Source organism: Papio anubis, chromosome 13 (genome assembly GCF_008728515.1).
Source record: "Papio anubis isolate 15944 chromosome 13, Panubis1.0, whole genome shotgun sequence".
NCBI lineage: Eukaryota > Metazoa > Chordata > Mammalia > Primates > Cercopithecidae > Papio > Papio anubis.
In genome coordinates this window covers 46,611,883-46,625,314 of record NC_044988.1, presented here as the reverse complement: position 1 = coordinate 46,625,314, position 13,432 = coordinate 46,611,883, and the positions used below count along the sequence as shown (strand labels likewise).

At 34.6% G+C, this 13,432-nt stretch overlaps 1 protein-coding gene and 1 pseudogene across 2 annotated transcripts in view; one reads left to right on the top strand and one right to left on the bottom strand.

Moving 5' to 3' along the window:
- The window catches only part of CNTLN (centlein), a 361,398-nt gene that overhangs the window by 51,176 nt on the left and 296,790 nt on the right, over positions 1–13,432 (bottom strand). For both annotated transcript variants that reach the window (XM_031654268.1, XM_031654269.1), the window contains exon 19: positions 1,315–1,506. In XM_031654268.1, coding sequence (XP_031510128.1) covers positions 1,315–1,506 — 192 coding nt within the window. The remainder of the gene's footprint in view (positions 1–1,314; positions 1,507–13,432) is intronic.
- LOC116270122 lies at positions 10,052–11,423 on the top strand (annotated as a pseudogene).

Genomic DNA, 13,432 nt, shown 5'->3' with positions numbered 1-13,432 from the left:
TAAATACACGAAGAATCACAGAAGGAAGAATTAAAGTCTATGTGATAGATAAGATCAAGGAATATCTCAATGATTTTATCTTCTCTATATGAAACCTTAACACTGAAATGTTCAGTTTACACATTTTATCCCTCATTTTCAGAGACACATTTTAAGGTTCATGCCCCAAAATTGCATAACACTTTTTCCCTCACATTTCTAATATTTTATAAGTTATTTAAGATTATAAAATGTTGTGACTGACCCAAGTTTTACACATAAAAACTGTCTAAAGAAGATGGTATTCAAGAAGAATCCCAATGCTAGTTTGTATATTTGGTTACTATTAATAAAGCAAATTATTTTCAAGCAATAATAAACTCATTTATTTTAAGTTTTATCCTATTTATCCTATGAGTAAATCTGCACTAAAAGATATATTATTGAAGGGTGCACATACCCTATTTGGGATTGAAAACAATGACGAGTCTATTTGACATTTCAACATAGTATTCCAGTACCCTCCTAACAGGGATGATTATTCCATTTCTAATGTACTCTGTGCATTTACAATCAGGATTTTCTTTCTAGTGACTCACATTATAGCAATGGTCCCATATACACTGCCCTTTTTAGCTTCTAGCTAGCAACCCCCACTGAAGAAAATATTTAAATATGTGAGGAATAAATGGGCTTAAGAAGCATGAAAATGAACTTTCCAATTAAAACTCACTCACAAATCCTATTTCTTACAAGGGAATTTACTTAAACTAAGGACAGCCTTACTTTTAAGTTGCTGACAGTTTTGCTTGGTCTTAGATTCTTTTTTTTTTTTCCTCTCATTGCTTTTTTTCTACATACTTCCTACTATTTTAATTTGGTTGTTGGTTGGAGACAGAGAAGGAGGAGATAAGTGGGAGGGAGAAGAAGCAGAGAGCAAAAGTGGGTTGGTTTCACTCTCAAGTTTAACTTGCTGGAAGTATGCAGAGAAAAGCAATTCTATTTATGTTGACATATTACATGTCTGAAAGGATTCTGTTTAGCTGGAGGGAGGCATGGGGGCAGAAAGAAGTATTAGAGTAGCAGATATCGGCCAGTTTATATCAGCTCCTAAATTAGGATTTCATGGTGTCTTGTCTTTTTCAGAGAATGGTAGTATTCATTATCAGATAAGAATCTACCGGGCTAAAAATTAATGATGATGGCAATATTAATAATTTTGGATTATCTATACTATAATTTACCTTTATTAGAAAAAATCAGTGTTCATATAAATATGTCTTGCAGGATTCAAGCATAATACATGTTTTCATGCTTACTAAACTTTATAATCACCTTTAATTTACACTGTAATTGCTTCATTTCCAAATCCATGCTCCTTGAAGGACCAAGTGATGTAACTTGTATCCGTGGAAATGTTACTTGGGAAACTTCTTCTGCCAAACTTGTGATTTCAGATGAGGACTCCAATTTCTTTAGTAAATCTTCTTTTTCTTTCCGAAGCCCAGCCAAATCCAAATTTAGCTTCTTTTTTTAAAAAAAGAAAATAAATATAAATATATTATAAAAGTAACTACATTTAATCTAATAATTATCAGCATAAAAGTCTACAGCTAGGAAAATATTAAAGAGAACTGAAATTAATTATAGTTATTATACGAACTTTACAAAAATCTTAACCTCTATTAGATTTTGCTTATAGTAGTAGGGCTTGCAAAGTTAAAACAAAGTGAACCAGCTGTACTCAATATCTTTTGGTTGGCTGGTCCTGACTGATGATGCACTATTTCTTTACCTTCACACATAAATGGGTGAGCCAGAGATTCACATATTTGATAACCTCGACTTCAGGGCTGATGTAGTACTTAACTGGGAAAAGCCAAGCTGGAGCAGGACAGGATAACAGATGTTAGCTGTTTATTCCACTGGGTAGGTCTTACCATCCTATATAGCAGCCAAAATGCTTCTCATTTAGCAACATAAATGTTAAGTCCAATTAGCAGACGAGGCTTGTTAGAGATTTAGTTCAAATAAACAGCGTGCAAACAAACTCGCTCAGTTTTATGCACTTGATTGATTGTTGAAAGGTCCTGTTTCTAATGTTGAGGTAGAAATGCACTAAACTCCTTACATTTTGAATTTTTAATAGCATAAACATTTTGCTAAATGATATAATAGTAATGTTTTTATGAAGGAGTATAAAAGAAACCATCTTAATGTTAGCCCTTCTCATTCACCAATCTATAGTCAGCAGAATGTCACCAAACTATAATGGCATAACAACTCAGAGCTGCTTAAGAGGGTATTTGCATTACTATTTTATTATTCCAAAGAAGCTTATAATGTGGTACCTTAACATAAGGTACAATTAGACAAAATGATACTGAAATCTCTCAGAGGGGGAAAAATTTTTCTTTGTTAAAAATTCCAATTAGAAATAGCAAAAGATGTAGCTAAAGTGTACAGTAAGATGAACATGAAACATGTTACTTAAGTATTAACACTATATTTAAAACACAATTTCTAGAAACTATACCATCATTATATATGTATTTGTATATGTAAGTGCATATTATTAAATGTGAATATTTAAGATCATGGATTCAAAACTAGAACTTGATATACTTCAGATTAAACTATGTTCTGGCAACATAAAAAGTATGCTGTGGTGAAAAAAACTATTTGGCTATATTTTACCTTATAATCTAAAAGCATGGTTCTATAGAATTTTAGGAAATTGTTTATGAAATTTGTTCCATGAAATTTGTTCATCAGTTGTCCCAAAAGAACCTAATAATTAATATCTAATAGTAAACTCTTAGTTTCCTTAAACCTGGAAATCTTCCTGTCTAATATTCAAGCTTGAATCCATCTCCCTCCCTGTTTATTCATTCCCTATGTCCAATCAATTGTCAGGTTCTGCAAATTACATAGTGTTTCTCATTTTCATTCCTTTCAGCCACTCTCTTAATGCAAACCCTCATTATCTCATTAAGACTATTACAATAACCCTCTCTCTGCCGTCAACATTTCCCTACCTTCATTCCACCTTTTATACAACTTCCTAAAACAACACTGACCAGTTATTCCCTTAATCAAAGCCCTTCATGGGTTCTTCATTCCAATAGAATAAAGCTCAAATGTTTGTGGATAATAAGGCTCTCTAAGCTTAGGCTTCAATTTGTGTTGCTGTCAGGCATCATATGAAGCCAAACCTGCCTGCCGTTCCCCAAACCTGCCTGCCATTTTTACATGGATGAGTCTACACATGGTGTTTCTTTCTGCTGAAATCTGTCTCATCTTTAAAGGGCAGCTTAGTATTCCTCCTTCATGAAGACTTCTTTGTTCCTTTCTTCTTACTGGAATACTTAGGCGGCTTCTCTCATTTGTTATACTTGTATGCCACCAGATTTCTGTCTAATCTTTCTACCTGGCAGATCCTGAAACTATAAATGTGCCTCCACTGAGGAAAGATCAAGTCAATAAATACATTCTTCTAAAAGACATGCATACGTAACTTTCAACTTCAATTTAACAATATAAAAATGTATTAAATGAAGAAAAACGGAAATTACAGAGGCAGTAAACTAAATGACTTGTACTTTATTAAAAAATAATATTTTGATTAAACAATATTTTAAATCTACAATCTTGAAAACATATTTCCGGTGTTAGTTATATATGCATAGAAATGCTACGCAGCATCTGTTGAAAAACAGGAAATATGTAAATCACACATTCCATCAGTTTGGAAACCTTTGGTTCTCCTTAGCATTGTGGACAAATAACTGGAGCTCTCTTATTAACTTCTCTCAGTTTAAAAATTCTACTTCTTACTGAGAAAGCTATAGATGAGAAAAAATGTATAAATAACTTTCTTTTGCTTACATTTGCTGTAGGCTGAGACAACTTTTGTGGGTGACCTTGTTAGAAAGAGACTGTGCCATAAAAATCTACCAATAAATTAAGATTACTCTTAAAATTGTGAGTTTTCTTGTTTATTAGCAGCATGATTCCTATTTCTCTACTATTGCCTTTCCATCTTCAAGCAAATATTTATAAGCATTTAAGTCACATTATGTTAAGAACAAGTGATAACAAAACACACATGGAAGAATCATAATTTCTGGATTCATATTCTCTGGGTCTACTGCTTACCAGCTGAGTGAGCTTGCACAAACACATGGCTTTGTTTCCTCGTTTTAAAAAGAGACGGTGCTTGTCTACCTAACAAAGGTGATCTTGAGGACAGAATCTTAAAACGTTTGTGATTGCACGTAGTAGATGTTCATTGTCAGCATTGTTATCTTGTGGTAAAGGCTACTAATAGTGTCTGAGAAGTGTTAAAGGCTGAGGAGCTAGATTAATAAAACTTTAACATGTATATACATAATAACCTGGTAATTTCTCTCATGACAGAAACTTTAGTTTGTCTTAAGTCATAGTTACTTGTTTGACTAGAATCAATCTAGGATCCCTCCTACACTACTACACAGGTATTGAAGGCAGATATGCTCCTCTGACTCTATATCCGCAGCAGTGCAATCCGTCTATAGTCTCCCAAACATCTATTTCAATTTAAAATTTGACTTCAACAAGAATAAGTACTGAGATTCGTATTGATTTACGTGTAGTCAATTATTTCTAACCAAAGGTTATAAAATAGAACTTAACACTATAAAATTTTTAAACTAGACACTATCTATTAATAATTTATTTAAATTTAACATTGAGGAAGCATAAATCCCTGAAAAGGAGAGAACTCTCTAAGTGACCGTAAGAAGAAATAAGAATGTACTGAAAAACTTATTCTTCAGTATAATATCCTGTGGTAGACACAATTCTCAGATGACATGCTCTGGTACAATACCCTCCCCTTGTATGGGACCCAGAAATATGATAGGTTGTCATTCCCATGATTACATTATGTTATATGCAAAGAGAATTCTGTAGGTGTAATTAGGGTCAGGGTCCCTAATCAAGTTTCTGAGAGTTAATCAAAAGCAAGCTTTTCTTGGCTGGTCCTGACCTAATCAGATGAGCCCTTTCAAAGAAGGCCAGAGGCATTCTCTGAGGTCAGGGAGATTCCCCTGCTGGCTTTAAAGAAGTAAGTTGCCATGTTATGAAAGGAGCTACAAGACAAGACCGAAGGGAGGCCTCAATGAGCTGAGAATGATCCTTGGCTGTCAGCCAGCAAGCCACAGACCTCAGTCCTATACCCACAAGGAACTGAATTTTTCAAAAAAGGCAGCCTGGCTGACACACTGATTGCAATCTTGCCACATTCTGAGCAGAGCACCCCACTAGGCTGTATCAGACTCCTGACCCAATGACACTGTGAGGTAATGAATGCATATGTTGTTTCTCAGCTGCTAAATTTGTGTTTTGTAGCACAGAAGATTAATATGGGTCCTGATATTTTTTACATCAGTGCCTTTCTAGAATCTACTTCTTGTTATCTTACTGCCACTCTGTCCCATCTCAAGAAAGTCTCCCAAACCCCACAGTGTGTAGAGTTTATATAATATTCTCACTCTGGATTTTTTTTTTCTTTATCCATAATTTTGTATTCATTTTATTTATTCAATTGCTTTACAAATTGTCCCATTTTCTTTTCAGACAAGGTCTTGCTCTATTGCCCAGGCTGGAGTACAGTGGTTTAATCATAGCCCACTACAGCCTCAAACTCTTGGGTTCAAGGGATCCTCCTGCCTCAGCCTCCTGAGTAGCAGGGACTACAGTGAGTAAAAATACCCAGCTAATTTTTAAATTTTTTTGTAGATATGGGATCTTGCTGTGTTGCCCAGCCTGGTCTTGAACTCATGGCCTCAAGCAATCCTCCCGCCTCGGCCTCTCAAAATGCTTGGATTATAGTCATGAGCCACTGTGCCTGACCCCCATTTTCCTTTTAATTTTTTTTTGTTCTTTTTCAGTTTATTTTTATGTTCTATTTTCTATGCTAGAAATATAAATTGCCTCTACCAGATCTGCATTTTGTAGTTTAACTGACAAGCAAAAAGCCCCTGACCAGAAACTTTTGTTTGCTGCTCTCAACTGTAACTGTAGAATCCCATGAATAGGGTAAATTAGTCTCCCCTGGCCTATTTTCCCTTATTTTCTTATATGGGATTTCATTCACAAACTGCTTTCATTGATGGCACCAACCTGACATTTGCTGGTAGATTTAGATATGGAGTACCTAGATTCAGAACCTGATTCAATACCTATCATTTATTCTTTTTACACATACTATGTAGTTAGCACTATGCTAGTTCTCTGTTTTCAGTAAGAAAAAGGTTATAAATAATCCTTGCCTTTAGGTAGCTACTGGTCTGTAATCCAGAAATACATAACAATAAACTATAGTAAGTGCTATGAAGAAACAAAACGGGAAGCTGAGGGAACTGCTGCTACCTTCAATTCCTGTCTGGTAAATGCTGACTAAAGCCTGTTTCCCTCCCCATATTCCCCTGATTTGTTCTGTAAAATGTGATCTAGAAGCTAAGTACAGCATTGAATGTACTAGCCTAGATCTATGACCACTCTGCTTTCCAACTTTTACTCAAGAGAAGATAGTTGCCAAATCACTGGTCAGTAAACTGGGGGCAGTCTGAGGACATCAGGCATCCCTTCTCCATCAGGGAGACCTGGTAAACATTTTAATGTTCAGGAACGAACTATCAGAAAAAATAAAACAAGGCCCTTGGAAAATATTCTTCAGGCCCCATAATGAGAAACAAAGGGCTTAGAAAAAAAGCTGAGAAAATCATTTCCCTAATTACTCCCAAAACAATATATTTTTAGATACTCTCTGATCTTCATGTCTCGGAAGAATAAAATACTCAATATCTGCCTATTCAACGAACATGTTGCTAGTTGTAGCACATGTAAAGAAAATGCTATTGGGTATCCAACCAGTTCAGAAGCAGTGCTCCAAGGGAAACGAATGGGATTGGGTATAGCTCTTCACTTCTAAAATGAAAATGATTCTGACCTACGGTTTTTTTCTGGACAATATCCATCCTACAGCATTCAAAGACATAGTTCAGTCTTTCCTATTTGTTTTTTACCACTGGATTAAAAATTTAAAGTAACGAACCATTTAAAATATTTGGAAATAGTTGGGATAGTAGAGTCTGAAACATAAAGACACAAAATTCTAGAAAATACAGCCAAACATGAGGTGGAATGCCAGAGACACTGGATCAGAGTTTCTGGGAGGTCTATGCAGGAAATAGCTGGTGGCCAAAGAACACTTTGCAGTCCACACTGGAGTAACGGTGAGACGCTCAATATTGAAAAAGGTGAATCAGTAACCAGAGTAAAAAGTGAGGCTTAGTTGCCATCTGTAACAATAATGTACTCTCCATGTTTTCTTTCTCCTTTTGAAAGCCAAAGGGCTTGACAATCCAAGTAGAGAAAAGCAATCATTAAACGAGAATGATCTGTTTCCAATAACTTCTCCAAAATATCTCATCTTAAATTATGCTTAGGACTGACTTAAGACTATTTAATGTTGAATACAGAAATAAGTTCATTTACATTCTCACAATCTGATTATTCCGATTCATAATTAAGTAGAGGCAGCAATTTTAAAATCTTACTGTGTTTTTAAAAAATTACAACATAAATTACGTTACCAGAATGTAAATAAATGAGACTGGAGAGAAAATTCTAATTGAATGGGATATATGTAAATTCTATAGGCAAGAACGCCCTAGAAAGTCACCATAATTTTAATGATATTCTCCCTCCTGTGAATAGAATCAATGTTCTTTTATTGAGAATATTATACTTTTAAAGGGGATAAAATGGAAAGAAATAAAATTCTGTATGTTGTCCAGGTATAGGACTAAATTCACAGTCAATTAAAATGTATGAGTTATCAAGACAATGCCATCATTTTCTATGTCACTAACAAATATTTTCCATATAAGACTTATTTAAAAAGGTAAATAGTTCAGATTAATAACTTCCAAGTTTAGTAACAAGACTTTTAAATTTAAAACATTAATTTTCTTTTGTTACGATACTTGAGATCACCAAGAGAAAGAATTAAAAAATAAAAACCAATAACCAAAAAAAGATCTTAGGCTGAGACGTAATTATTTATGTAACAAAATTTCTTATGAAAAATCCACTAAGTTACTGCATCACTCATTTATAAACTATTTTCTGACAACTGCAGTTATGAAAGGGCTACACTGTGTTTCACAAAATGTCAAGCAAATGAAGGTAATATAGAGGACTTTTCATCAATGCTTTTGCTAGTAGTTAGACTTCAGTAGCCTTTAGAGACCATTAAGTACCTTTTGGCTAATTGGCCAATGGTAGATTAATCCTCTTTTTATTCTAGCAACACTATTTTAACACCCTTACACTCTGTCAATGCAGAGTCTGAATGACAAAACAATATTGTGCATGAATAATAAGCAGAAAAGTTAAATTAACATTTCATGTTTCACATGCCATACACAGGTGTCAGAAGAACTTCCTTTTTTAAGTCACTGACATTCAACTTTTTTAAACAATCTCATGTTGACATCTTATTGAGGTGAATCTTCCTAATTACTGCTAATTGCCTATCAAGAAAAAAACCTCTTTTCATGAAGTGTAGTTGTCTGGTACAGATGAACCCAGCTCCAGTGTGCACATTAAAGACAAAGCATGACACTTAAAGTGCTACTTTGTTATAAGGTCATACTAAATGTGGTTTGCAATTAACAAAGCAGTTTTTTTATGGGTCTGAAAATGCCAATCTGTCTTGATGTGTTCAAATTAGGTTCTATCAGAGAAATATGGATATCCGCATATGGATAAGAGATATGCTACTCTCAATAACATTTACAAGGAGTTAAAGTAATTCAGTGCCCTTATACTTTGTAACATAAGTTCTAGCTAATGTCCAATTAAATAATTATTTTGTAACTATGTTTAAATATTATTTCTCAAAATGAAAATCAACACTATTATTTCAAGTGTCAAATTATTCAAAACAGTTTACTAATACTTTTAATTCTGAAAGACCAAAAATACTCAAAATGTTTAACAAGTACTTTTAATTTATATGAATACTTTTAACATTATATGCCTTTATAGCAAATTTTAACCTATGTGATATTAGCAAGGTAGTTTCTTTCAAAATAATCTGAATAACTAAACGAATGCATTTTAATTGAATTTGTTGACCACATCACTTAAACTTCTGTTCCCACAAGTATGGGGAAAATAATGGATAGTAAAAACATGTTATATGTGAAATTTAGAAAGTTAACTAATATAATTGACTTTCAAGTATTCATGGGAAAAATAAATATTTGTCTATTCACAGAAAAGAGTTTGACTGTTGGTTTGTTGTTATTTCAAATCTTCTGTTTAAGTTACGAGAAGAAAAGCTCTCTTGAAAACTAAATACCAGGTACTAAATAGTGGAACAGATAATGGGAACCAAAAGTATATCCAAAATAATTCATCATCATCACTACCAATATAATTTCTCAATGTTTATATGGTAATATTATGAGTTCAATCGTAGCCCTCCTAAACACTAGACTTACATATGACATCCTTACTAATGACTATGAGGTTGCAATGCATACCCATTCTAACTTCTTTCCTCAATAGGAAAGAAAGACGATGGTAGTGCTATTTGATATCCTAAAGGAGAAACTGTGCAATGTCTTTCTGAACTCCTCTTTTTTACTCTCCTTTTCCTGCTTAAACTCAGTTAATTCAACATAGAAATAGCTATTCCTCACACGTCCTATATACTATTTACCACTTTAATTATATTCTTCCTCCACCCTCTTTGTCAATACTTTTTGGTACTGGAGTTGAGTGGCAGCAAGAAAAAAAGAATCCACCCCAATTTAAGAGATGATTTAAGTGAATGTCTACTCAGAGAACCAATTAAAAAAAAAAAAAGCCAGATCAACAAAAATAGTACTTGATGTTTCAGGGCGATGTTAACAGCATTATCTGTATCTAAGTAAAGAACGGCAGCCCCTGCCCTCATAACTGAGGATTGGTCAGGCCTGGGGAGCTCTCTCAGGTGGCAGCAGGAGAAGGAAGCATGAGGACACTGTACACACAGAGTTTGGAGCCTCTTCCACCAAAAGGATCTGGCTTTGCAGCATCAGAAAATGAAACTGAATTTGCTGAAGGTGAAAGTGAAGCCAAACAGGAAATTCTTAAAAACAAAGATTTGGCTGTTCAACATCCCCATTTCGATGGGCTTGGATGGACTAAATAAAGATACTATCACCATTTGTAAAACTGGAGATGTTTTTAAGCCTAAAAACCTCATTGAGGTAATGTGGAACTCTCATGAAGCCCGTGAAAAATTTCTTCATCCAGGAATTTTTTAGACAAGTGGATTTTTTGAGTGATATATGTCAAGGTGACAATGCATTACCAAATGGGTTAGATGTTAGCTTTGAAGTAACTGAATTAAGGAGATTAATGGGCAGTTAAAACACTATGGTTGGAAACAATGAAGGGAGTATGGTACTTGGCCTCAAACTCCCTAATCTTCTAAGTTATGCAGAAAAGGTGACTTTCCATTTTTCCCATGGAACAAAAGAAACTTCCCATGGCCTTTCTTCAAACCATGGCCCAGAAACTTCAAAAGAAATTTATCTGTAAACTTACATAAAGTTACTGAACAGTTCCTTTGGCGCTCACTTTGGGAGATGAACAGATGATCAGCCAAGTAGTCTTCCCATATGAAAGACCAGCCACATCATCAATTGAAAAAGCACGTGGTGAGACCTGGACTGCCACTTAAGAACAGCATCATTTGCTGTTTGAAAGTAAGGCAGACATTCACTTAAATCATCTCTTTCACATGCCATGGTCATCGATTTTCAGAATTCTTTCATCTTACCAAGAAAATGTGTTTTGCTGAAAGTTAACCAGGAACTGACAGGCTACACTGCAAGGGATGTAAGCTTCATCAAAGAAGATTTTGAACTTCAGTTGAATAAACCACTCATATTTGATTCAGTTTTTTCAGCATTTCTCTGAGGTGGGATGTTGGCAACCATGGTGATAAACTGTGAGTCCTGCTGCTAGTTTTACCTTGGGGAACCAAAAAGTGTCCAGGGATTCAGCATGCACAGCACCGGAGCAGAGTGCAGGCGACCACCTAGGTGAAGCAGCACGCTAGGCCAGCGGCCTGCATCTGTATACCCCAACACGTTTAAAGCCAAGCCAATGCAGTTTGGGAGAACTTTTCCAAACACTTTTTTTTCTCAACACAGGAAACCTCTGCAACCTCAACTATGGGGAGGGCCCCAAAGTGTATTCGTGAGCTGGCTGAATGCATCTGCCAGTTTTATGGCACCAGGATTGTCTTTAGGCTTGGCAGGATGGCTCTGTTGGAACTTAATTACTAAATTCCTGTGGGAGTGCAGACAGGCAACAGGATATGTGATAGCATCTAGTTTTGAGCTGGTAAGGTTCCTGCAGCTGACACCCCAGCGGGAGAAGCTCTGGGACCCTGATGGCAGTGAGTCACCCACCTTGCAGTTTCTCTCAGAGTAAATGCAGATGAGAGATTCTTTGACTGCAGTCTATGTTAAATACTCCATTCACAAATTTTAAAGACATACGCACGAAAAAAGGCCATAACTTTTCAAGTACAGTTATAATGATTGAGTTATCAGAAACAGAGACTATCAAATATCTGCGGAAGTCTCATGAAGATTGCTCATTCATCTCTGATTAAACTTGGTTTTCCTAAAAATCAGATTTCAATACTTTGATTGTTTTCCTGTCCTCGTGGTGTGCTATTACAATAGTATTACTTCTTATTTTATGGGTATTTTATTGCTCAAAAAGGCCTTTGTGGACTAGCCAGAGGAAATGAATATCCATGTATAGTATTAAATTGCTCATAATACTTAATTCCTACATAGGCTTCAAAAAGAGAAGCATCAATATTCCTTAGAATAATTTTTGACTTCTAAAAATTTATAATAGACCATGATATATTTCTGAAATTTATATTTTATAAGATAAAGAATTTCTCAGTAAGCCTCTGAAAAGCATGAATATAGACGTTATTTAAATTACATTTGAATCAGTTCTTAGGAAGACTACATTATCACATTAATCTAAATTAAATATTACCAACTTTGGGGGTTATAGAGTCAAAGGCTAAAGATCATCATTTGCAGCTCCAAATTCATATATTCAAGCTAGTGAAAGATATACGTTTCTTAAATATATCCTAAATATAAATAACATCTTAATACTTAAAAACTGAAATATTTTCATGATAGGGTCAGTAGTTAACTGTATGTCTCTCATTGGTTGTACTGTATCTAAGCCTTGAAAATAAAGTACTTGGATGAAAGCCAGTCAAGGAATTTCAAAACCCTGCAACTCATTACAAATTTAACAGCAGCAGTACTAAGTATTCATGTGATGTTGATCATTTATAAATATACCCTGCAAAAATTCTCAAGAGAAGTAATAATGTTTTTTTCTATTCCCTGTATAAATTTCATAAGATTCAAGAGAGTGAAAAATGGACATTTTCAGAAAGGACTTTTAAAAATCTTTGGATTTGATGAAATAAAAAGTTACTGATACCATTTAAAATGGGATTTTAAAAACTAAGGACTAACATATGTAAAAATTACCAAAAAAAGTCTTTCATAGTATACAGTAGAAATTTCTTTTATATAGAAAAAAGACATTTGCAAAGCTTTGACCTATACTATATTATTTAAGGTATTTCTCACAGATTTCACTGAAAAGCTATTTTTTCCAACACACAAAATTCCACATAGGAACTTCTACTATCATCCTTCCCTTCATTTTCTATTCAGAATTGTTTTCTGTTGATCATATTCTTTCAAGTAAAAAGGCTTGACCTAACAAAGTAGGTCACCCAATAAATAAAGTCAAATAAATACCTGACTCTCAGGCAGTTATGCTACATCAAGGACAATGATTCATGTAGATCTTTAGTAAGAGGTTAAGTCTGGGTGTTCTTTCATTTTTACTAATCAACCCAGTTGATCTGCTTTTCTTCTAAATCAGTAGTTCTCAAATAGTACATACTATCCCGATGTGTATTTTGGAAATTTGTTGGGGCACTTTTGAGTGCCACAATGATTGGCAACTGAAGTGGGTGACAGCAAAGAATACCTAAGTACTGCGATGTATAAATCAGTCCTGACCAATAGAAACTACTCTGTAACCTGCATGACTCTGAAATTCCGGTCAATTATTCATGTAGGTGAAAATTAACATATAATGAAATAAACCTAAATCCTAACTCAAAATGACATACAGACAAAGTATTTATATTCCTGTGGTTCTGCAAATTTAACTATCTTGTAAATTAGAGGAAGAGTAGAAGATGAGAATGAGTAGTTCTTTTCTTCTCTGAGGCAAAGCTATAAGAATGTAGGTTTACCACATGGCCAATACACACAGCCAA